General features: G+C 42.0%; 1 protein-coding gene across 2 annotated transcripts in view; it reads left to right on the top strand.

Annotated features, from left to right (window-relative positions):
• LOC132896684 (protein sel-1 homolog 3) overlaps positions 1 to 25,287 on the top strand; it is a 55,546-nt gene that overhangs the window by 8,629 nt on the left and 21,630 nt on the right. Inside the window, exons 1-11 of one of the 2 annotated variants that reach the window (XM_060937689.1) lie at positions 4,492 to 4,888; positions 8,775 to 9,330; positions 11,568 to 11,694; positions 12,627 to 12,748; positions 14,280 to 14,395; positions 14,941 to 14,999; positions 18,173 to 18,296; positions 19,801 to 19,933; positions 21,080 to 21,220; positions 21,543 to 21,751; positions 22,052 to 22,231. In XM_060937689.1, coding sequence (XP_060793672.1) covers positions 8,808 to 9,330; positions 11,568 to 11,694; positions 12,627 to 12,748; positions 14,280 to 14,395; positions 14,941 to 14,999; positions 18,173 to 18,296; positions 19,801 to 19,933; positions 21,080 to 21,220; positions 21,543 to 21,751; positions 22,052 to 22,231 — 1,734 coding nt within the window. In that variant the 5' untranslated portion in view covers positions 4,492 to 4,888; positions 8,775 to 8,807. Of the gene's footprint in view, positions 1 to 4,491; positions 4,889 to 8,774; positions 9,331 to 11,567; positions 11,695 to 12,626; positions 12,749 to 14,279; positions 14,396 to 14,940; positions 15,000 to 18,172; positions 18,297 to 19,800; positions 19,934 to 21,079; positions 21,221 to 21,542; positions 21,752 to 22,051; positions 22,232 to 25,287 lie in introns of those variants that run through there. The other variant, XM_060937688.1, reaches the window with a different exon arrangement.

Here is a 25,287-nt window from a genome sequence, read left to right as displayed (position 1 = left end):
AAGTGAAAAGCATGCTCAGTTGGGTTTGACTGACTTGGCCATTTAAGAACATTCCAGCTCTGGGGTTGCTTTCGCGGTATGTTTTGGGTCATTATCCATCTGTCCTGTGAAGTGCTGTCTTATCAGTTTTGCAGCATTTGACTGAATCTGAGCAGAAAATATAGCTCTATACACTTTAGAATTCATCCTGCTACTGCTAGCAGCAGTCAGGTCATCAACACCAGTGACCCATTTCCACTGACATAAATACATGTTGATTGCTCCGTCTTGTCAGACAAGTGCCATTCCTTCGGTTACTTCAACATCTGTGTTTCATTCATGTTTGCAGAGATGGCTCTTGAGTCCAGCCAACAATCGACAGACCAGATGACAGATTGAGCACTCAAGTGGTGGCTTCTGCGCTTCTGTGATAGGCTGCTCATCACCGTGAACCAGTAGATGACGTTTGAGCCCACCAATAGTCTTGTACATTTTTGGGCAGAGCAGACATTTGTGCACTGCTGGAGCAATAGCAGGCTCAGCAGGGGAGAAGCATGATGTGTTAGGGTGAGGTTGGTGCGATTTGAGGTGGTTCACATACCCTGCTTTGGAGAACAGAATGCAGTCACATGTTACACTTCCATTCTGCAACGTGTCCAGCAGGGATATTGTCTAAATCATGCTTTCGACAAGCGCGTCGCAGCTTAGCTCTAGAAACCCTCTCCTCCTCATACCTCTTAGCACCAGCATGAATGGAGCGCCTCCATTCCTCTTGACTTGCAGAAGCATCCTCTTCCCAGGTTTTCTTATTCATGGCCGTTTTCTCTAGGTTTGCTTAAATGTTATCTTTGAAACGCTTCTTCGGCTTATGCCTAGGGCGTGTGCCAGAGGACAGTTTGCCATAGAATATGTGTTTTGGAAGCCTAGAATCTTTCATGCGGACAACATGTCCCGTCCAACGCATCTAGTTTTTCATGATCCTAATAGTGATGCTTTCAATTTTGGCCATCTGCAGCACCTCTGTATCAGGGGTGAAGCTCTGCCACTTGATACCTAGGATGCGCCTCAAGCACTGCTGGTGGAACCTCTCTAAAGCATTAAGGTGGTGTTGGTATGGGCACCATGTTTCGGATGCATACAGAAGGGTGGAGAGTATATAGGTATTGTAGACAGATACTTTGGTGCCAATAGTGATGTCATGATCAGACCAGACTCTATCCTCCAAGGTTCCAAAGGCATAAGAAGCTTTAGCAATGTGAGCTTTCACTTCCTTGTCCAAGGAGCCATCGTACAAAAGAATGCTACCCAAATATACAAAAGACTTTACAACCTCTAGTCTAGAGCCGTAAACGAAGATATCTGGTTCAGTGTAAACCTCGCCTGGGATAGGCGTGAACATGACTTGTCTTATCCAGGCTGATTGTCAGTCCAAAACTGGTACAGGCGTTGGCGAAGTGATTCATGATTTCCTGCATATCCTCAACAGAATGGGCAACAAGGTCAGCATCATCAGCGTACAAAAGCTCTCTAACAATTAGCTCCAATACTAGTGTCTTTGCATTGAACCTACAAAGGTTAAATACCTTCCCAGATGTGCGAAAGTGTATCATGACACCAGTGTCACAGTCGTGAAATGTGAACCAGATCATTGCAGAAAGGTAGATAGAAAACAGTGTGGGAGCTGGAACATCACCCTGTTTTACACCATTATCAGCAGATATCTCTTCTAAGACCTGGCTGTCAAAGTTAACTCTAGCCTTCATTGAGCGATAAAGCTGCTTGAATTTGTCAACGAATTCAGCTGGACATCCATATTTGCCAAGTACTTTCCAGAGTGCATTGTGATTTACAGTATCAAATGCCTTTGTGAGGTCAACAAAGACCTGATACAATGGCATACGCTGTTCAATACACTTTTCCTGGAGTTGTCTGGCAGGGAATATCATGTCAACAGTCCCTTGACCAGGCAAGAAATCACTGTGAGTTTCAGGTATCACGCTGGGACAAATGAACTCATTGAGACGGTTCAGCAAGAGTCTGGCAAAAACTTTGCCTACAGCTTCCAAGAGGGAGATCCCTCTATAGCTACTGCATTTGGATTTCTTCCCTTTGCCTTTGTATAAAGAGATGAGGATGGCATCAACCCAATCCTGGGGTACAGGAGAACCATTCCATGCACGCAGAATTAAAGAATGTACTGCAAGATAGAGGTTCTCACCACCATATATAAGTATCTCTGCTGGTATACCATCAAGCCCAGGGGCTTTTCCTGTACTCAGCTCTTTTATGCAGGCCTTGACCTTGTCCTCAGATGGCTCATCGTTGAGGGAGTAGCAATATTCCCTTTGTGGAATACTTTCAGTTGCCTTATCATTGACTATAGATGGATTGAAGAACAAGTCTGAAAAGTGCTTTTTCCAACGCTTCATAATGCCTTCCAGAATCTTGAAGATCTCAGATTCGTCCTTAGACAATAGAGGGACACAGGAGAGTGACTTGGGATCAAAGGGCTGACAAAGTAAGCTGTAGAGCATTTTGGTGTCACAATTGTTGTAAACAACCGTGAGTTGGCCTAGTGGTTAGCATGTCCGCCTCTCGATCGGGAGATCGTGAGTTCTACTCACGGTCGGGTCATACCAAAGACCATCATAAAAAATGGTGCCGTCTGGCAGGGCACGCTGCAATACAGATGCGAGTGGGGAGTCAAACTCTCGCAGTTACCAGAGGACTAGCCCCCCACTGTAACCCTAGCTATGTAATAGGCGAGAGGCCGAGGGCTATGGAAACGGGGATCGGCGTCGCCCTATGCGCCACATGGTGTGGGAAGGACTTTGATTTGATTTGATTGTTGTAAGCAGACTGGATCTGGTGAGAGAGGTCACGCCATCACTGATTCTTGATCTGACAGATTCTTTGCTGGACATGGCTGCGAACCTTCGCAAACTCACAAGTGAGTCTGACCTTGGAATTTGAATTACAGTTGAGCAGCTTCTGGTAAGAATGATGCTTCTTATCCAAGAGTTGGTTGATCACATCAGGATTATCATAGAACCAGTCCCTATGCTTAACCTTCCAAAGCCCAAGCACCTCTACAGATTGCTTGTACATGTGGTCTTTAAAGGCATTCCAGTCGCAGTTGACTAAGTCAAGAGAATCAAGAGCAGATGATGAGGCCTCTTTTGTCACTGGATTCTTAACTTTAGAGACATCAATCCTCTTTGGGACCTTGACCCCAAATGGACGGATCCTTCTACGGATGGAGATTTGAAGCTTAGTTCTGACCATCATGTGATCACTGTTGCAATCAGCACCTCTCATCACACGTACCTTGCAAAAGTTTCTCAGTTCTCCATGAGGAGTGATGATAAATCGATCACTTGACCATGTTTAGACTGAGGATGGAACCAGGTTGCCTTATGCTCCTTTTTCTGATGGAAAAAAGTGTTTGTTATGGCAAGATTGAACTCAGAGCATAACTGGAGAAGCAAGAGACCATTGCTGTTGCTGTTTCTTATACTGTAAGGGCCTAAAGGTTTCCATATGCTGTGATCACTACCAACACGTGCATTAAAGTCCCCAAGAATCACAAGATTCTCCTCCTTTGGAATCGACACTATGACTGATTGCAAGGTTTGATAGAATGACATGATGACATCTTCAGAGGAAACAAGGGTTGGAGCATAAACAGATAGGATTGACATATCTGTTTGCAGGAAGAGGCAGACAAAGTCTCATGATACGTTCATTGATGGCAGATGGACGTTTGAGCTTATCGACTACAGAGGTTTTCACAGCAAACCTAACACCAGCCTCGCATCTGTCCCCTTTGGGCCGTCCTGACCAAAACAGAGTGTAGCCTGACTCGACCGCAGTGAGTTGGTCTTCATTTGAGAGAAGAGTGTCAGACAAAGCAGCGATATCAGTGTTGTATTTGACTAATTGGTTGGCAACAATAGCTGTTCTATGTTCTAGATGATTTGAGCTTTCACTGTCAGTGAGTGTCCTTACATTCCAACAACATATTTGAAGCCATGTTTTCTTAGTGAGATATTTTCTGTTTTGTCTGTTCCTGCTTGACTGAACAGCCGTCAGCCACACGAAACTGATCAGCTTTAGTAAGGCAGCTTTGTTTGGGACACCTTTTCTAGTCCCCTCCCAAGTTAAATTGGGTGAGCAGTGCTCTCCTAAACAGGCTGCTCAGTCACAAAAGATTCCACCGAGTTTACACCTGCCTTAGTGGTGATAAAAACGATGTTAAGATAAGTCTAATGCCACCTCTGTGCAGAATTGTGACTACATGCGCCCAACTTGTTAAGTCTGCATGTGTTGCCACGCCTCTATCGCCGTTGGGCTTAGAACACAGATAAGAAGATAAGATGTTAGTTGGTGAAGGAATATCTGTACAGATTTTTTTATAGTGATATAACTTTTTGTATGACAACAATGCCACTCTCTAAGTTTTGATTGTCAGGATCCAGTGACACGCAAGAGTGAGATGACTGGTGACAACCTCAACTGCAGGTATTTTTACTGACACACCATCTCATCCATGTGCTCACCTAACTGGAGCAGTTGTGCCTACTCATTGTTGACAAAAAATCGATCCTCTGCGTAGCCACATCATTCACTGTGCCTTCCCCATCAAACACCATTGATTGCCATAGGAACTACTGCTAACCATGGAGCATTAGCAGGATTTTCTGTCGGGGTTTACTCCCTTAGCTCCGTTGTGTTTAGCCGCAGGTACAACCTACGTTTCCAGTGTCACCTTGGGGAGGATGTGGCTCTTCACCACGCACAACGGGCACTGACTATAGAGAGGCTGAGTGGCCAGTTCTTGAGTGGCCATGTATTGTGCGTCACATAGCCCTGGGGTGCATGAGGACCAGTCTGAGAAAACTCAGGAAAGGTACTACCTCTATACACCACCTTTAACACTAACATACATACATACATACATACATACATACATACATACATACATACATACGTGCTAATGTCCACCGTGCTTGACAGATGATGTGGTATGCTTTGGATCATGAGCCCTTCCTTTCCTTCTCTGTACGCTTCTTTTCTCATCATTCTGGTACAAGATAATCTTGGTTTCATCTGTCCAAAGAATCCTGTTCCAGAACTGGGCAAGCTTTAGATAGCAAAGTCTAATCAAGTCTTTCTGTCCTTGTGTGTTACCAGTGGTTTGCATCTTGAGGTAAACCCTCTTTATTTATATTCATGAAGGTGTCTCTTGATTGTAGAACTGAACAATGATAGGCCTATCTCCTTGAGAATGTTCTTGACTTGGCTGGATGTTGTGAAGTGGTTTTTCTTCACCAAGGAAAGAATGCTGCGATCATCCACTTTAGTTGTTGTCTGTGGTCTTCCAGGCCTTTTGGTGTTGCTGAGCTCGCCAGTGCGTTCCTTCTTTTTAGAATGTACCAAATTGTTGATTTGGCCACTCCAAAAGTTTCTGCTATCTCTCTGATGGGTCTGTTTTGTTTGTTCAGTCTAATGATGACTTCCTTTACTTGCATCGTCACCTCTTTGGACCACATATTGAGAGTTCCCATGAACAGCTGCCAAATGCAAATTCAACACTTGCAATCAACTCCAGACCTTTTATCTCTTTAATTTGTAATGAACTAATGAGGAAACAGGTCAACGAGGTACAAAACCGTTAGTCAAACTTGTCAATTAAATAATTATGAAGTAAATTGAAGCGCACATATTGATTATAAATGTTGATTGTCAAGTTGTTTAGTGTGGACACTGGTCTGAAATAATGGTGCTCTGTGAAGCGTATGGGGTGATAAAAGGGCCAAACGCACCTGAAAATATAGGACAAAGTTGTATTTGCAGAATACAACTTTTTTTTTTCAAATAGAGAATGAGTGATAACAAAATATCACTATATTGGTTTTCTAAGCTCCTCTGACAAAAAAAAGAGCCACATCAAGAGTAGCAGGGCTTAATTATACAATATCAGAAGCTTGTGCAAATGGATTTGTTGGCCGCACACTGAGCTTTGCTTTTTTGTGTTTTGTGTCCAAGCAGAACACAGCACCGACACGCCAGAATGACAACTTTTTTGACAGATGGCAGTTTCATAGAGAACTTAATATATTATTTAGAACAGGGGTTTTCAAAGTGTGGGAGAGTCAGCCCCCCCCCAGAGAGCAAATAAACAACAGCGCCCCCTTTACAATTTTTGTTGTTGCTATACTTAATGTTCCATTCGTATTTTAAAAACATGATGTTGTACACATTTTTATTTTTTTCTTTTACACATTTTAAACATCTGTGCTTTTTGAAAACATTTTTTTACACATTTTAAACATCTGTGCTTTTTTAAAACATCTTTTTTTTTTTTACACATTTTAAACTGTGCTTTTTTAAAACCTCTTTTTTTTTTTACACATTTTAAACATCTGTGCTTTTTGAAAACATCTTTTTTTACACATTTAAAACATGAGCTTTTTTAAAAGCTCTTTTTTCACACATTTTAAACATCTGTGCTTTTTGAAAACTTTTTTTACACATTTTAAACATCTGTGCTTTTTGAAAACATCTTTTTTCACACATTTTAAGCATCTGTGCTTTTTTAAAACATCTTTTTTTTTACACATTTTAAACATCTGTGCTTTTTTTTTTAAGAACATCTTCTTTTACACATTTTAAACATCTCATAGCATCGTTAGCTAGCACCTCTTGGCAGACAACACACTGTGGCAGTGGAGCATCTTCAGATCCAGTCCATGAAAATCCAAACTTTAAATAATCGTGGTCATATTTCCTTCTTTTTTTGTTTGGCCCAGACTCTGTCTCCTCACTCACTGTAGCTTTAGGTACTAAAAATCGATCCATTTTGTCTCCGGCAAAGGCTAGCTGAAGTTCGCTAAATGTCCGCAATAGTAACTTATTCTGGTTTATTTTTCCTCACGTTGCGCCCCCCCTGAAGAACTCTGGTGCCCCCTAGGGGAGGTGCGCCCCACACTTTGAAAAGCCCTGATTTAGAAGAACAGATTAAGCACTAAAGTAGGCCCCAAATTTGAACTGTATTGCACCATGTCAGTGGAGGAGTGAGCCATAACTGTGTCAAGACACTCGTGATATCATTATCTGACTGGATCGGCGCTGCTATTAATACAAGGGGAGGAGTAACCAAGTAGTAAGGATGACATGACACAAGTAACTTTTTTATTCATGACGTTGCTCGTGCTGCTAATATAAATATATGATTTAGATCAGCAAATTGCATAGGAGTAAGAAAAAACTCTGAGAGATCAGAGTTGAGGCAGCAACGGGAACCAAATTAGGAGCCAGATACAAATATTTTTATTGAAATTAAACCTGTTGACTTCTTCACTCAGAAGGTGTTAATTAATTTTCATTAACAGCAGCTTTGACAGCCATTCTGGCTGAAGATTATTTATAGGATATTACTGCCATTGTTAACTGCTATACATTTTACAGTTATTCCATGAAATTGAGTCGTACATGAGCTGATAGCTGACGAAGCACGTAGCACCGAGTCAGCTATAAGTCATGTACAGTGAGTGGAATAACTGTTTTATTCTATCCACATTCACTGGATTTTGAGAAACAGAGCATTTTTATTTTTTGCAAACTCGATAAATAAAAACTTTGTACAAAACGTCAGACAAAATAATTTCTGCTTAGAATGTAAACAAACCGGCAAAATGACAGGAGCAATTTGTGAAAAATGCTATAATAATTTTTGAAAAATAAAATATGTTCTTACTGTCAAATACTTTTATTCCATATTTTGTTGCTTTTTTTTTGTATTTTTTGGGGGTTTGTTTTTGAGTAGAGTTTTTATTTCGCCCTCGGTTGGTTCAGCAACACGCTCTGCCATTTTCTTTTTCTTCTTCTTTAGGGTTTTTTGGCGGTTGACAAACCAACTTAAAGGTGCATTACCACCACTGACTGGGCTGGAGTGGGGAACAGGAGATAATGGGGGAAAAAACTATATTCTTATAGCGATTTCTGTTTCTTTTAAATACTTGATGATAAAATGATATATCTGACATGATGGGCTCCGCCATTTTGTTTTTCTCTACTCACAGTATGTGAGCTGATAGCCTAGTAGTAGAGTAGCCAATCAGAACATGCGATTGCTCACGTCCAGTGAATGTGGATAGAATAATAGCGGTTGTATAGTAACCACTTACATAGAGTTTTGTATGGCGGACGCTGTACATAAACTAATTAAAAAGAAAACTTGTGTAATCATTATCACAGACATGGTAAAGCTGTCTGTGGGAGATTAATTAGCATTTATGGAAGGACTCTCTCATGTCAGTGCTTTGTAACAGTTAAAAGGTAAACCAGTAACTTTCAGTGTTCTGTCACAGGATAGAGAAATTTGTGATTTGCAGTTCCTTGGTAACACTTTTTTTAGCTTCATGAGAGAGAGAGAGGGAGAGAAGAGAGGCTGGTGAGGAAATGACTGTTTACAGCTGCTGTAATATATTGATAAAGTAAATAATTACATTGTTTTGTGGGCAGTTGACAATATTAAATGTATCCATAAATGGACAATAAGTGTAATGAGTCAATTCGTGTTGTTATAGGAAAATAATCCACTTTGGGGTGGTAACAATATCTCTTCTTCATGTCAGGCCACATCACACCACCCCCTTGTTGATTATTTACCATAACAGCATGTCACCAGATGTTTTATTATTTCTGCATGTTTCCTTTTCAAGTTTATATCCGTTTGCAGTGCTTTGTAAGGTGCTTGCACTGTTAATTCTGTCCTGTGTGTTTTATTCAAGATTCAGTGCTACTCCACCACCACACGCACCACCATGTCACCATTGCAGAAGAGCCCTTATGGTGATTTTCTTCACTTTGACTCAGCCCCTGACACCGTCACAGTCAACTCCAGTGTGCAGATGTCGTATACCTGCTCCAAGCCCTGCAGAGTGGGGCTCGAGATTGTGCTTTCCACATCAAAAACGGTTGGACTCATGACCTTTAGGAGATCATGGACTCATGTCAAACAACTTAAAAATATTAGAACAAGGACGATTCATCTCACTTTCCCTCCTGCTATGGTGTATAAGAGAGACTTTTTCTTCAGGCGGACAGTGGAAGCCCGTGATGTGATGCTTAGAGCCTGGCTGGCGTATCTGGATGGAGAAGAAAGCAGTAGCAGCCACGCTGGAGTCAGTCAGTATGAGCAATCCATAGTGAGAATGTTTAAAACTCTGCAGACGGTTCCGCCCTCAGAACGTCCTGCCAAATCAACGAACAGATGCGTTTCGTGGGAGGTGGAGCTGATGTGGAATCGGACCAAAGACAGAATAGAGAAGTGTGCTCCTGACGCAGGTGAGGGTTTTTTTTTCCAAATCAAATTCAGTATATGGATATAAACTTGCAAGTTTGAGTACAAACAAATTATTACATGATTTGACCAGTCTTTGAGTTCAAACATTACAAGAGTAGACACCAGGTGTTTACAGTAAATGGTACAACCCCGATTCCCAAAAAGTTGGGACAAAGTACAAATTGTAAATAAAAACGGAATGCAATAATTTACAAATCTCAAAAACTGATATTGTATTCACAATAGAACATAGACAACATATCAAATGTCGAAAGTGAGACATTTTGAAATTTCATGCCAAATATTGGCTCATTTGAAATTTCATGACAGCAACACATCTCAAAAAAGTTGGGACAGGGGCAATAAGAGGCTGGAAAAGTTAAAGGTACAAAAAAGGAACAGCTGGAGGACCAAACTGCAACTCATTAGGTCAATTGGCAATAGGTCATTAACATGACTGGGTATAAAAAGAGCATCCTGGAGTGGCAGCGGCTCTCAGAAGTAAAGATGGGAAGAGGATCACCAATCCCCCTAATTCTGCGCCGACAAATAGTGGAGCAATATCAGAAAGGAGTTCGACAGTGTAAAATTGCAAAGAGTTTGAACATATCATCATCTACAGTGCATAATATCATCAAAAGATTCAGAGAATCTGGAAGAATCTCTGTGCGTAAAGGTCAAGGCCGAAAAACCATACTGGGTGCCCGTGATCTTCGGGCCCTTAGACGGCACTGCATCATATACAGGCATGCTTCTGTATTGGAAATCACAAAATGGGCTCAGGAATATTTCCAGAGAACATTATCTGTGAACACAATTCACCGTGCCATCCACCGTTGCCAGCTAAAACTCTATAGTCCAAAGAAGAAGCCGTATCTAAACATGATCCAGAAGCGCAGACATCTTCTCTGGGCCAAGGCTCATTTAAAATGGACTGTAGCAAAGTGGAAAACTGTTCTGTGGTCAGACGAATCAAAATTTGAAGTTCTTTATGGAAATCAGGGACGCCGTATCATTTGGACTAAAGAGGAGAAGGACGACCCAAGTTGTTATCAGCGCTCAGTTCAGAAGCCTGCATCTCTGATGGTATGGGGTTGCATTAGTGCGTGTGGCATGGGCAGCTTACACATCTGAAAAGACCCCATCGATGCTGAAAGGTATATCCAGGTTCTAGAGCAACATATGCTCCCATCCAGACGACGTCTCTTTCAGGGAAGACCTTGCATTTTCCAACATGACAATGCCAAACCACATACTGCATCAATTACAGCATCATGGCTGCGTAGAAGAAGGGTCCGGGTACTGAACTGGCCAGCCTGCAGTCCAGATCTTTCACCCACAGAAACATTTGGCGCATCATAAAACAGAAGCTACGACAAAAAAGACCTAAGACAGTTGAGCAACTACAATCCTACATTAGACAAGAATGGGTTAACATTCCTATCCCTAAACTTGAGCAACTTGTCTCCTCAGTCCCCAGACGTTTACAGACTGTTGTAAAGAGAAAAGGGGATGTCTCACAGTGGTAAACATGGCCTTGTCCCAACTTTTTTGAGATGTGTTGTTGTCATGAAATTTAAAATCACCTAATTTTTCTCTTTAAATGATACATTTTCTCAGTTTAAACATTTGATATGTCATCTATGTTCTATTCTGAATAAAATATGGAATTTTGAAACTTCCACATCATTGCATTCCGTTTTTATTTACAATTTGTACTTTGTCCCAACTTTTTTGGAATCGGGGTTGTATATGTTTTCCCAAATTTCTTGTCAGGTAAGCTTTTATAAGCCGTCTGGGTAACTCGTTAACATCACCAGTAAATTTACTTGAAGATGTCAATATATGGACTCACAGACATGCTTACATTCTCATCTATGGCTTTCAAGACACGCCCACTCAGATCTGTTCTCGTTTCGATATAGGGACCCCCACATTTCCATATATGAGAGACTTTTTGAAAAAAAAATTGTATTAAATTCTAATACATTTTTTCAGAATCCAAAATGGTTCACAATTTATATTTTTGATCCATCATTCAATGTTTTGAGCCTTCTTCCTAATTGAAGACATCCGTATATGGACTCACATTCCCACCTGTGGCTTTCAAGACACGCCCCTATTTCCCTATATGACCTAAAATGGCTTCTCTGATCTATAGACAAAGCTTTTTAGAATCCAAAATGGATTACAGCAACACTCTATAACTAAAATGATTACTCGTCCAATGATGTTGCAGATGTAGTGAAACTCCTGACGTTCCCTTTTGCAAGCACTGGAGAGAAATATGGAGTCATCAGGACGTTTCCAGCCTTCACCAACAAAGAGCTGGAGATTGCGAGCCTGCATGCTCGAGAGAAACCCAGGTAAGACCACCAAGTGCTCCTAGGTCGAGTAAAGAGGCTTGGGCTAAAGGGGCCTGGGGGTTATCAGAGGTGATAGTGTACGTGACTAAGGGTATGCCAATGTTTCTTCATATTGGATAAAATGGCTAGAGATAATGAGATGAGATGAGATATTTATGTGTTTCGGTTGTGTAGGAGAAAATGGCAAATGTCGAATTCATACTGTAATAAAGTTAGCCGGATGGTCAATAACATGACTCCTGGGTCAGATTTCCCACAATCAATTAGGCTGTCGAGAGGAATCAGCTGAGGTGGCTCGGGCATCTTTTTTGGATGCCTCCTGGACGCCTCCCTGGGGAGGTGTTCCAGGCATGTCCCCCCGGGAGGAGGCCCCGGGGAAGACCCAGGACACGCTGGAGGGACTATGTCTCTCGGCTGGCCTGGGAACGCCTCGGTGTTCTTCCCGAGGAGCTGGCCGAGGTGTCTGGGGAAAAGGAAGTTTGGGCTTCCATGCGTAGACTGCTGCCTCCGCGACCTGGTCCCGGATAAAGCGGAAGAAGACGAGACGAGACAATTAGGCTGTTATGGAACCATGTGATTAATGGATCAGGGGCTGTTCAGTGAACCTGATAGATGGAGAGAGATACTAAAACTGAAGACAGAGCAATGCTAAGTAACGGCATGGAAATTAGGAAGAAAGTAAAATATTGAACTGTTATTGAACTCTGGTCTGCTTTTTACTGCAGTTTGTCAGGTGAAAGCCAGCGTTCATTCTCCACTAGACTGGCTAAACTTTACATTTTTATTTGTAGCTCTTGTGTTTCCATATGGTGATGTCCATAAACAGTAGTTTGGTAAAATGAAAATTAAGTTTACCACGTTCTCAAGTTACAACATACATTAAAAATGTTTTCTTTCAGGCTTTAATCTCACCCATCACTACTGTTTTGCAGACTGACCGTCTCGGTGTGGTTGTATTTGCTAAACTGGTGCAGGGAAAAGCTCTGTGGCATCATCAGGCATGTGAACGAGCAGAGAAACTACGCAACTCCTCTCCTATTGCTGAGCAATACAGGTGACTTCTCTGTGGCATGACCTCACTGCTGAAGCATGTGAGTAATGTGATGTGCTTCACTGAAGCGAGAAGACGTATAATACTTAGACATGTGCGAAGGTTTGTTTTATTAATCCTCCCCCTGCCTATTCCCAGAAGAACTCTCAATTCTATTCTCAAACTCTGAACAGATTAATAAGTTAAACTAAAGTGACCCTGATAAAAAAGTTACTAAATAAGCATTAACGGACACAGTAAATGAGTCACACACCATATCAAGTATACTCCCATGTTCTTTTTTCCCTGACGCTACAAAGCTAATGTAGACTTGTGGATTTTTTTTTTTGCAAAATTATCCATTCAATATTAGCCTCATCTCATTCTCATTATCTCTAGCCGCTTTATCCTGTTCTACAGGGTCGCAGGCAAGCTGGAGCCTATCCCAGCTGACTACGGGCGAAAGGCGGGGTACACCCTGGACAAGTTGCCAGGTCATCACAGGGCTGACACATAGACACAGACAACCATTCACACTCACATTCACACCTACGGTCAATTTAGAGTCACCAGTTAACCTAACCTGCATGTCTTTGGACTGTGGGGGAAACCGGAGCACCCGGAGGAAACCCACGCGGACACGGGGAGAACATGCAAACTCCACACAGAAAGGCCCTCGCCGGCCACCCGGACCTTCTTGCTGTGAGGCGACAGTGCTAACCGCTACACCACCGTGCCGCCCCTCAATATTAGTCATTAACTGAAATTTGTGTTCCTCCTAAATTTATAATTTTGGGTCATGTATGATTTCCTGATCAGATACTTCCACAAACATGGAAATGTAAAAAAGCTGTAAATTCTTTTTAATTAGCTATAATATACGTGAAGTAGGCAGCATGTTGGTGTCGTGGTTAGCACTGTCGCCTCACAGCACAGCGGCTGGCGAGGGCCTTTCTGTGCGGAGTTTGCATGCTCTCCCCGTGTCCGCGTGGGTTTCCTCCAGGTGCTCCGGTTTCCCCCACAGTCCAAAGACATGCAGGTTAGGTTAACTGGTGGCTCTAAATTGACCGTAGGTGTGAATGTGAGTGTGAATGGTTGTCTGTGTCTATGTGTCAGCCCTGTGATGACCTGGCGACTTGTCCAGGGTGTACCCCGCCTCTCGCCCGTAGTCAGCTGGGATAGGCTCCAGCTTGCCTGCGACCCTGTAGAACAGGATAAAGTGGCGAGAGATAATGGATAGATGAATGTGTGAAGTACATATATACTTTTGTGCACTTTTCTGGCCACGTGCTTCAGAATCTCAAAGGTTTCAATCTGATTATTTCCTGCTTTCCAAACTATAAATTAATTTTCCCGCACAGTGGCACAATGAGCTGAGCATGATATAGTCACTGGATCGAAAGCAAAGTTCGCAGCATCCTGTTTATTTTTTTTCAGAGTTTTGTCAGTGAAAACAGGAATGTTCTTGATTACATTTACGCATGTAAAATTTCAAACCAGAGTCGAATTACCAAATTCCCTTTACCTTGTGTTTGCTTGTTTGTGTTATGTGAAGGTAACATCGTGGTCCAGGTGTGTTTGACCTCAAGAGTGGAACGAGCATTCACAGCTCACGCAAATATCCCTCTCCGGACCTGGATCCGGGTGGACCTTTTCATCCAGACCTCAGAGGTGCTCAGACTTTTTCACAGTCCTCTAAAGCATTTGGTGGGCAAGAGCTAAAGAGTTTTTCTCACTGTTACTATTTCTTTTCAACTCACACAAGGGGTCAATTTCCATATTATTTGCATATGCACTTTGATTGGTCCATGGTTTCGATGATTCAGAACCTTGACAAAGTTTTATTTTTTTCTATTTTGTTTTATCATTATTTCTTCACTGTTTTTGTAATGTTTTGTAAGTTATTATAATGTCACACTGATCCTTAAATTGCTCTCTTTTATCAATGTGATGGTGTTGCTCAACCAGTCAGTGGCTGCTTGACACACAGCATCAGGCATTTGTATGATTGATATGATATTTTACAGATGAAAAAATATATCTCATCTCATCTCATTATCTCTAGCCGCTTTATCCTGTTCTACAGGGTCGCAGGCAAGCTGGAGCCTATCCCAGCTGACTACGGGCGAAAGGCGGGGTACACCCTGGACAAGTCGCCAGGTCATCACAGGGCTATCAAGAAACATGACAAAGTCATATTGTAATTTTCTCTCCAGGTGAAGCTGTTAATCATGCAGGCTGGCTCTGAAGATCACTTCATGGAAGCCATATACAGGTATGTGTAAGAATATGTGTAAATAAAATATATTGTTTTTTTTGCGGTCCGGTTTCCATGAAATCCTGTGCTCTGATTGGCTGGCAAGCGGGTCCGTATCCTACGGTACGGACCCCAGTTACGGACCCCGGTTACGGACCTCTGGTGACTCGCTCATTCACAACAATAACAAACATTTTTATCAGATTTATCAAAAATCTTATAAATTTTTGCCAGCATTTCTCAGGAGAATAGCATTAATTTTACATCATGGATAGCGATAATGACAGTCTTCACAGTGAAAGCGCATTTTACTACCCTGAGGAAGAAGAAATAAAATAAAACATTTCAGGAGAAAGCTAAAAACCTGTAACTGTTGCTAACGCCGAGCAAAAACATGGCTGAATCCTGAATGACTCAATTTTGTATAAATAGGGGACTACATAGGCGGCAAAATGTAGTTTTTTTCCTGCCATGGAAGTGCACTTGTATACCGAGGAGGAAGCAATTTGCATTACAGCCGTGAATGAGGATTCAAAATGGCGGCTCGGCTCGGTTTTCCCTTTGGGGCGCTCTCGTTTTCTGTTAGAATTTGGTAAAGAAAAAAATAAATATATTATTTACCAGTTTAAGGTTGGTCTGTATAGTGAAATACTGTGACCTCGGCCTTGAATACTGACCTCAGCCCAGAGGGCCTCGATCAGTACTTTCAAGACCTCGGCCACGGTATTTCACGATACGGACCTCCCAGCTGGTAAATAACATATATGTACTCTATATTTGCACTTTTAGAATCATGTCCTGGTTTGTCGTAGTGCGTTATGCTCTTGCTGTACACATTTACAGCACACTAATGAATTGCATGGTTTCCATTAACTCAATTTCCTGGTTGATGTTGGTGTTGTACAGCCACACTTTAAATTATTAATGTAATCGAGATGAGATGCTGTGAATGTTTTGAAATTTGTTATCAGGGTGGTTGGTTTCCTGCAAGTTTAAATGGAACATATACAGTATTTTGCATGGTGGATCTAGATGAAGGTGCTTGAGGCAAATTATACTTACGTTTTAGGCAGTGGGAACATTGTATGCATTGTGTTTCTGATTTACCAGGGATTGATGCAACGTATAATGCTGATCTTCATGACTTAAAGGAGTTTACACAATTTTTTGCCCTTACCTGAAAAGTAGCCAATCACCCAAAACATGTTTGGTGTATGATACTGTCCCTAGTGAGCGACAAAGCAACAATCGACAATTCATTTTCTGTGTATGTGTGTGACACGGAGCTATGGTGAACCGCGAGTTTCATCTGTTACGCCTCAGTGTCACATAGCTGGAATCACTTCACGGTAGACGCTGGTAGATGAATTTGGGCCTTCAGAGGTTCAACCGGCATGCGTTCCGGGCCCTTCTGTCGGAATACGTGAGAGATGGGGAGCTACCTTGACAACCGGGAGGGTGTGGCTTCCATACCCGAAAAGTTTGGTCATGTTGAAAATTGCAATGGGTCAAGCACTGGATGAATTCATCCGTCGCAACCGTGAAAGCATCCTTGAGGCATATGTGAGGCTGACGTGGGCTACTGAGGGTTACCGTAGCATTCTGTTGCAAACATCGAGCTCAAAATGTTCATGGAACATCATTCTGCAAAAAGTGAAAAGTTTGCCCAGGGGGCGTGGCTTATTTTGTCTTGCCATGGCTATGCCGTACTGCAGCCATGAAAACCGTACACATTGCCGTCAGGCCATCGTGATATGTCACTGCCACCATTGGTTTACTGGTGTCTTCTGTCACTATCGTCGTGGCTACCATGGCTTCATTTGCATATTTACTCCACCCATATTTATGCGACAGATCACCTGCAAAATCTGCCTGAATGATCACAGTAGCCCCAGCCACGGTTCTCACGGATCAACCAGCAAGGCATGACCTTAACTTTATCCTGTCATATACTGTATGACCTCTCAGTAAATGTGTATACAGACATTATCAAACAAAAAAAAGCATGAAAGGAAGGAGAAAAGATCAGTGCTATGTCTCGTGAGAGTACATAGCTAGTAAAGTTAGCTTGTTTTGCTCATCTTCCAAGAAGCTAGTACGAATCAGAACTAAATAAAATGCATAGCCACTAGTGACAATGGTAGCATATATAAATATGGACTATTTCTGTTATTTTACTATATCCCATAGATCAGACCTGGGCATTTTACGGCCCGCCGGCCGCATCCGGCCCTTTGGTTCATTCTGACCGGCCCGCGTAAGGTTAATTAGAAATTACAAAATAAACGTATTTTCTAATTTTACCTCATGCATGGACTGAATGTGCATTGCTTTTATTTTGAAGTTGTGTTCAACAAAAACGCAATGCGCGCGACATGAACATGACATGAAATCCCACGAAACCTAATCCCGCGATAACTACTTCTGTAATTTGTCCAGACCAACCACAAACTTGTACGTCATCCTTCAAACGGTCCAGCCGATCACATAGTGTGACGTCGCCAGCAGGCGCCAGAGCCCGAGCCGATCTGTAGATCTGATACCTACACCGAATTGACGTTGTTGCGAGCAGGTCACATGAGGTGATTAGACTACAAATGTGGGCATCATTATTATAATATGATGTATCTTGCTTGATATTTGGAGTAGAAAGACAATATTGTGATGTCTTTATTGTGTTTTGGGGTGAATGTGACTGAAAAAAAAGGTACAAACGTTCACATTTTGTTAACCATTGTTTTGGGAAATTTGATTGAATAAATTACTTTTTTTTAAGGCAACCTCGTTTTTTCCACACTCTTGCCAGTCTTAGCAGCTTGTAAAAACAATGTTATTTACTGCTTTATATAAAGAAAGACAATTAATATTATGCAGAATTTAGTTCAGCCTTTTGGTCCGGCCCTCCACAAAATTTTCTGTTTCTCATGTGGCCCCATGGAAAAAATAATTGCCCACCCCTGCCGTAGATTGACACACAGATCAAGATTTGAGCATGTTTTCATGGAAATTATTTGTATGATAAACTCCCTGTACTTGTTAGCCACATTAGCCTTGCAGCTGCAGTGCAAAACTAAACAGTAGATATGTCTTGGCTGATTTGACTACATTGGGACATTGTGTACAATTAATTTTTTTTCCCAGAAATGTTAATTTTAGCTGTCATAAAGTGACATCTGTGTAACGTGTTCCAGTTTTCAGGATGCTATTCTGTATAATGACACTTCAGGATACTTTGTGATTGGTGGTGGAATCTACATGCCAGGAATTCATGGTTATTTTGGACCAATGAAATATTACCGCTTAGGTTCTGAAACGGTGAGCATGAACCACTCTTTCAATCCTTAATCTCATCTCATGTTAGCTAAAGTTTGCAAGCAAATTCAGAATTTATTCAGTTTAGAAGCCCCATCTCCTAGTTGCATATTGTAATGGTTAGCTTAATGTTATCTAGCTTGATAGTAAACCTGGCTAGTGATTTTAATGACAAAAATGGTTGGTCTGGAGATAGCTTGGTAATGACCTTGGCGATTGGTTTGCAAACTTCAGTAGCCTAAAGTTGGTTATCTTGGGAGAGACTTTGTCTAGTGGGTACATAGTGTAAGTTAACCTTATATTAACTAGCCTGCTATTAAACTATGATAACTTTATCTAGCTATTTTGCTATTCTTTGGATTAAATTCTAAGTTACTTACCCTAAAATTGTTCACGATCTTGCCATCTGGTATGCTAACTAGCCCAGTCACCCATGCTAGCTTGGAATCACCCATGGCTTCTTTATATAATAACCTAATTTCTGTTATCTTGCAGTAGGTTAGTTTTAATTTACATTAGATAGCTTATTAACAAACTTGGATAGCTAGTAAAATGAAACAGCTGCTGTTGGAGATAATATTAACTGACAGCATTAGTTTATTTCAGTGCTTACAAAGCCAGTTAGCTTAGCTAACGTTGCTTCTTAAAGTACATATCACGGGTAAATTCAGGTACAAGATCAATGTAATTCTCCTATTTTATATTAAACTTTGGTCAAATATGTGTCACATTCTGCATTTTGTGCAATTTTTTTACCTTGCGCAATACCAGAAAAATTCAGTTGAAATCAAGCCATTTGAGGCGAATTGGTCCGCCTCTGAAAAAACTTGGGGTTTGGATTTTCCGGGAAACATTGATTTTTGTGACGTCATCTGCGGGACGCCTCCCTCTGAATCCTACGTCAGCGCTGGTTTGTTTATGAGAAAACGACCTGGTGGTTTTCTGCAAATTTCTTCAACATTATCGCGTTATTTATTAAAATGGTTAACAGATGTATCGTAGGAGGGTGTAGCAACACCAGTCTTGATGGGATTAGTACTCATCATTTTCCAAAAGACCGGACAATGAGAGAGAAATGGGAGCGCTTGGTCTACACAGGCTGTGCACTGAAACCATGCAAAGCTCGCGCAGCCTGCTTGCGTTTCCGCAGATAACGTCATGAATCTGGCCCCAGACTCCTTTGGGATTTTTCCAGATGCATTTTGTTATTTTATTTTTTTCTGCTGTAGACAGATGGCCTTGTGCAAAATTACCCTTCTGGATGAGTGTGTAAAGGGACATACTTTCATATAAAAAAAGCACGAAATTGGTCCAGAATATGCACTTTAAGGACTTACCAATTACAGTATGTTGCACTTCTGTTATTTGGCGTTACAGGATCCAAACAGATGCACTGTCTGATGTTCACTACTGTTTTTACCTAGGTGTAAAAAGACATATTTTTTAAATTAAAGTACTGTAACTCGACTACACGACACCATTCAATAATGTGGATTTGCTTGTGAAGGTGGTGAACCCACTGACTCCAGAGAGAACACTGAAGGAACTGAACGAAGCCCACATACAGTGTGAAGATGTTAAACAGGTCACTGAAGGCTACATAAAAGCTCTACAAGACAGCAGAGCTAGTCTCGCCAATGGTAAATACTTTTACAGATGGCTACACTAATACTCCACTTTATTCGGAACACCAGTACACCTGTGCATTCATGCAATTGTCCGCTCAGCCTGTCATTTGGCAGCAGTGCACTGCATAAAATAACGCAGATGCAAATCAAGAGCTTCAGCTAATATTTACATTAAACATCAGAATCTCAGTGACATGGAATGGCTGTTGGTGCCAGATGTGCTGGTTTGGATATTTAAGAAGCTTACAGATCTCCTGGGATTTTCACACACAACAGTCACTAGAGTTTACACAAAATGTTGTGAAAAATAAAAATCATACAGTGAGTGAAAGTTCTGCGAGCATCAAGGCATCGACTAAGAAGGTCAGAGGTAAAAAGGCCAGACCGGAAGTCACTCAACTACCCACTCTTTACATCTGTGGTGAGCAGAAAAGTATCTCAGAATGCATAGCATGACCAGCCTTGAGGTCGATGGGTTCAACAGCACCCAAGAACAAGAATCTGGACACACTGGACAGAAACCAGGCGACGATTTTCCAATCTTCACCTGTCAAGTTTCTTCAACTTTCCAACTCCTAGCTTATTATTCAGTTATTCATCTTTAAGGGCGGCACGGTGGTGTAGTGGTTAGCACTGTCGCCTCACAGCAAGAAGGTCCTGGGTTCGCGACCGGCGAGGGCATTTCTGTGTGGAGTTTGCATGTTCTTCCCGTGTCTACATGGGTTTCCTCCAGGTGCTCTGGTTTCCCTCACAGTCCAAAGACATACAGTACAGGTTAGGTTAATTGGTGACTCTAAATTGACCGTAGGTGTGAATGTGAGTGTGAATGGTTGTTTGTGCCTATGTGTCAGCCCTGTGATGACCTGGCAACTTGTCCAGGGTGTACCCCGCCTTTCGCCCGTAGTCAGCTGGGATAGGCTCCAGCTTGCCTGCGACCCTGTAGAACAGGATAAGCGGCTACAGATAATGTATGGATGGATGGACTTCATGAGAAACTACAGTGAAACCTCAAATAAAGTTCTCTAGATCAGTTAATTCGATATTAATTTTTGCTCTCATCAGCTATCAGGATTTGGTTTCGATCATACTCACTGTGCTAGAGAGACTGTAAAACACTGGCTGGATATTGACATTGTCTGTACTTCTGCACTCTTTTAGATGTGTGTGTATCATATTATGAGTGGTTAAGGAGGACATTTGTCCAGACGAGGTGCATGCAGATGTGGTCCTGGGACCATCAGTTGAAATACAGTGCTGCACTGAAGATACTGAGAAGGCATGAGGAAGAACTGATGTCAGGTAGTTGTGCTATTAGTTTAGCGCACACATGCTGGATACAATACAATTACTTTCGTAATAATTTAGCAGTTAAAATCTGTGATCTCACTGATGAAGAGAAAGAGCTATCTTGTTCCGTGATGATATACATTTCCGTTTGTGTTCTGTCAGAAAACTTCTTCCTGCATTTTGCAGCGTGGTTAGTTTGTATTTCTTATTTTCAAGCACTGTATAACAGATTGGTTCTTTGCAGTTAGTATTCTTTTGCGATTTCGTGCTGTATTCTGTAATGCACGATGGGTACTGGGGGTATAAATACACTGATGCTTTGTCCCTCCTCCAGGCCCATGGAGCAGCAAGAAAGCATCACTCTTTGGCCAGCGCCTCTACCAAGATGTGGTAAAGAGGTTAGCCGATGCTGGTTTGGGAGACATCGATAACTCCTTAATAGAGCTGCTACAGCTGTGCTCCTGCTGGGGTCATCACCGGGCTTCTCTCATGCTCGCTACTTTACACCTGTCAGGTCTCGGAGTGCCAGCGGACCAGGAGAAGGTAGCGGCACAGGATTGGGCATTGTGTGTACAATGTTGGCTCGATGTCCAGTGTGCATACTTGATAAAACATCAGAAAAAGATGAATATTGGGGAAAGATTAAAACATACATTTATTATCTAAAAGTTGAAAAGTATACTGTGCATGACTAGCCTTTGTGCCCGTTTGTTTTTTATTCATGGTTGCCATCCGGACAAGTAGGTTCAAAAACCAGAGAGAGAGATAAAGAAAACTTGACTTATGCAAATGTTCTCATTTGGTATGCATGCTACATGAATCATTTGTGCTCCTTTACCACAGGGCCATGTGTATAGCCTGATGGGCGGAGTACTAGACGAGCGTTTGGCTCTGCTGCATTTGGGCTACAAGCACATGCAGGGTCTGGACGGCTTCCCTAAGGACCAGGACATGGCAAACGGCTACTATACCAACATGGGAAAGCAGACCAGCATCGACCATGAAAAAGTCCAGGACTTGGAGGTGAGATCTCTATTACGGTCATCAGTATACACTTCTGAGTCCCAAACTATAATCTTTAATAAGTTGGATTTAAGACCTGATGGCTATGAACTTAATTATTGTCTTAATGTAGTTTAGAGAGAAAAAGTCATATCCTTGTTTATATGCTCCGGTATACACAGTATATGCATGTTTTCAGTATATGCAGGGAGAACAAATATTTTTACATACTCATATTTTTCCTTTAAATCTATACAAATTTCAAACCAGAAGTCAAATAGTGATAATGGTGCATGTTGCTGTTTGATCCTAAGCTTGGGTTTCTGTCCGCATGGAGTTCCTCCTACCGTACCTCCAAAAACATGCCACTATTGCCGCTTTTCCACTACAAACTCGGCTGAGTCGGGCTGAGCCGTGCCGTGCTGAGTCGAGCCGAGTGGGGCTGTTGGAGTTGCATTTCGACTACAACCGCGCTGAACCGTGCTGGCTGGAAGTGGGTGGACACATTGGGTGGAGTTAGCGAAAGTGGGTGGACGTTACATGATGTCGTTAAGCAGCGCAAACAGTGACATCAGTGACCTTTTAAGCGGTAGTCTCACGACCCGAATAGTAAACAATAAACATGGAGGACATGGAGTCGTTAGTGTTGCTGGTCTTGGTGCTGTGGCTTGTTGTCACCGACAACGCCAACAGATACTGGCAAGAGCGTATAGATGAGGCGAGGCGCATAAGGCTTCAGAAATTCTCGTAATTCGTAATTCTTCTCCTTCCGGGTTTGCGGTGTTTACAGATCCCAGCGTGCTCGTGGGGCGTGTGGGCATGTGAGGACACTCCTCCTCACCAATCAGTGCACAGGGGAGTGTCTCCTCACGCCCCCAGACTCACTCGGCTCGCTTTGGCTCGCTTCAGCCCCACTCCAAAACCGTGCGAGTTTTAGGGGCTAAGCAGGGCTGAAGCGAGCCGAGTCGTGCTGTTTTTTGGTAGTCGAAACGCGAGCCGTGTCGGGCTGAAGTGAGCTGAAAAAGGGTAGTGGAAAAGGGCCATATGTCAATCAGATACTCTAATAGCCCCTAGTTGATAATGAGAATCCAGGATGTGTTCATGTATCACACTCAGTGTTCCTGGGATAGGCTGCAGAACTTTTTTGAACGTTGTTACCCTGCAATTTCCTGTCACCATTTCCCTAAGGTCTCAAAAGACAACCAGTTTTCAATATGTAAATCCTTCAGCCCATGCCTGAGTGCACTTTTGACAGGGCGCCTGACAGAGCACATGCAAACTAGGTTTCAGATCTGAAAGATGGTGTCAACAAAACAGATTTTACTTAACCAAACGTAGGACCATTTCAATCACTTTCCAGGAATTCCTTCAAATCATTTGATGTCCGTAAAGAAGTTGGGCTGAAACTGGAGTACCACCCAATAAAGAAAGACACACAAAGAAAGTTGGCGGTTTTTAAATCACATTGTTTTATCACAAGTAAGAAACATTTCATCCTAAACTGCAATGCTGATGAAATGATGAAATATTCTCTTCTAGAGCAGGGGTGTCAAACAGATTTTAGGTAACGGACCGCATTACATTAGAGTTAGTCTCATGTCAAGTCAGTTAGACCAGGAACACCTGGTATTTGTGTTCATGTCTCAGCATTTATCTGAAAGTTACATTTATGTAGTGTTATAACACCCATAATATAGCCCATGTTATTGGTCAATCATCGGGAGAAAATTGATACAGTATAGTAGTTTGCAAAATAATTTACAAAGGTTGTGATTGTGTAAGTATTAAATCCCATTGCTGTGAAACTCAAAAATGAGTTCTTTTGGAAAGGGACATGGTTACGGAGTCAAATACTGAACCCGCTAGTGATGAATTAGTTATAATTAGCATGTTTTGGCCCTGAGTTTATCACTCTGGTTCGTCCTCTAGTGGAATAATAAATGAATTGCTGTCCAAAATACGGGTTTAATTTATACCACGGATTAATGAATTCATTTGCTGGGCTGGATTAGATCCACTATCTCAAGCTACAGGCCAGATGTTTGACACCAATGATCTAGAACATAAACTATAATCCAATCTATGGAGATAGCATTAAAATCTGACACTAAAATATTAACGTGTGGCTTTTTAATGAGGCACCATCTAAATAAACTTTACCATGAATATTTACATTAGCATTAACATTAAGTTCAGCAGAACATGTCCACTTAGGAATCTAAAACAAGATCAACATTTTTGTACCAGTCTAAGCTAAATCATAGCACAATATGTCTATCATATTTTGGGGCTCTGTAATGTTGCACTTCCTGCTTGAATGCCCTTCAGCCCAGTGTTGTAGTCGAGTCACTAAACCTCGAGTCCCCATTGTTCAAGTGCGAAGCAAGTCCAAGTCGTTAAAGAAAATTTCGAGTCCAGTCCGAGAACAAGACTCCAACCGCACCGTTTGATGGTGGTTGTTGCTGCCTTTATGTGAAAGCGTCTCTGCTACTGTGTTGGACTAATTTTACTGCTTGACTTCCCCCTTTTAGTTAATAGGCTACAGATAAAAAGCTTGTTCATCGCTCAGCAAGTCTCGCCCACTATCAACAGGGCAAATAACATGAGAGAGGGTTAACACTTGCTAGTTCATCGCTCAGCAAGCCCTGCTATTAACAGAGCAATGAACACAGTGTGTCACTTACTTCTCTGGGTGGAGTCTTACCAAATGACGATTGAAGTTCGAGGTCGTCCCTGTCGTCTCCTTGATAGTTCTTCTACGTATGGAACACATAGCAGTGCATTTTTTTTTCTAATTGCACGAGAAGTCTGTATAAGCAAAGCAGACAATCCTAGGGGCATCTCTCCAGGCATTTTAGCGCCATTAACGTTAGTTTGTTCCTGAACATGACGTATGAACAGGTTCTCTTGCACAAAATTAGTCTAAAAATTAATGTAGATATAAAAATCTTATGCCAAATGAACATGGCATCTCATCTCATTATCTCTAGCCGCTTTATCCTGTTCTACAGGGCTGCAGGCAAGCTGGAGCCTATCCCAGCTGACTACGGGCGAAAGGCGGGGTACACCCTGGACAA

The sequence above is a fragment of the Neoarius graeffei genome, chromosome 13 (assembly GCF_027579695.1).
Source record: "Neoarius graeffei isolate fNeoGra1 chromosome 13, fNeoGra1.pri, whole genome shotgun sequence".
NCBI classification, from domain to species: Eukaryota; Metazoa; Chordata; class Actinopteri; order Siluriformes; family Ariidae; genus Neoarius; species Neoarius graeffei.
Note: the sequence above shows the minus strand (reverse complement) of the source record. Positions and strands in the feature narration are given on the sequence as shown.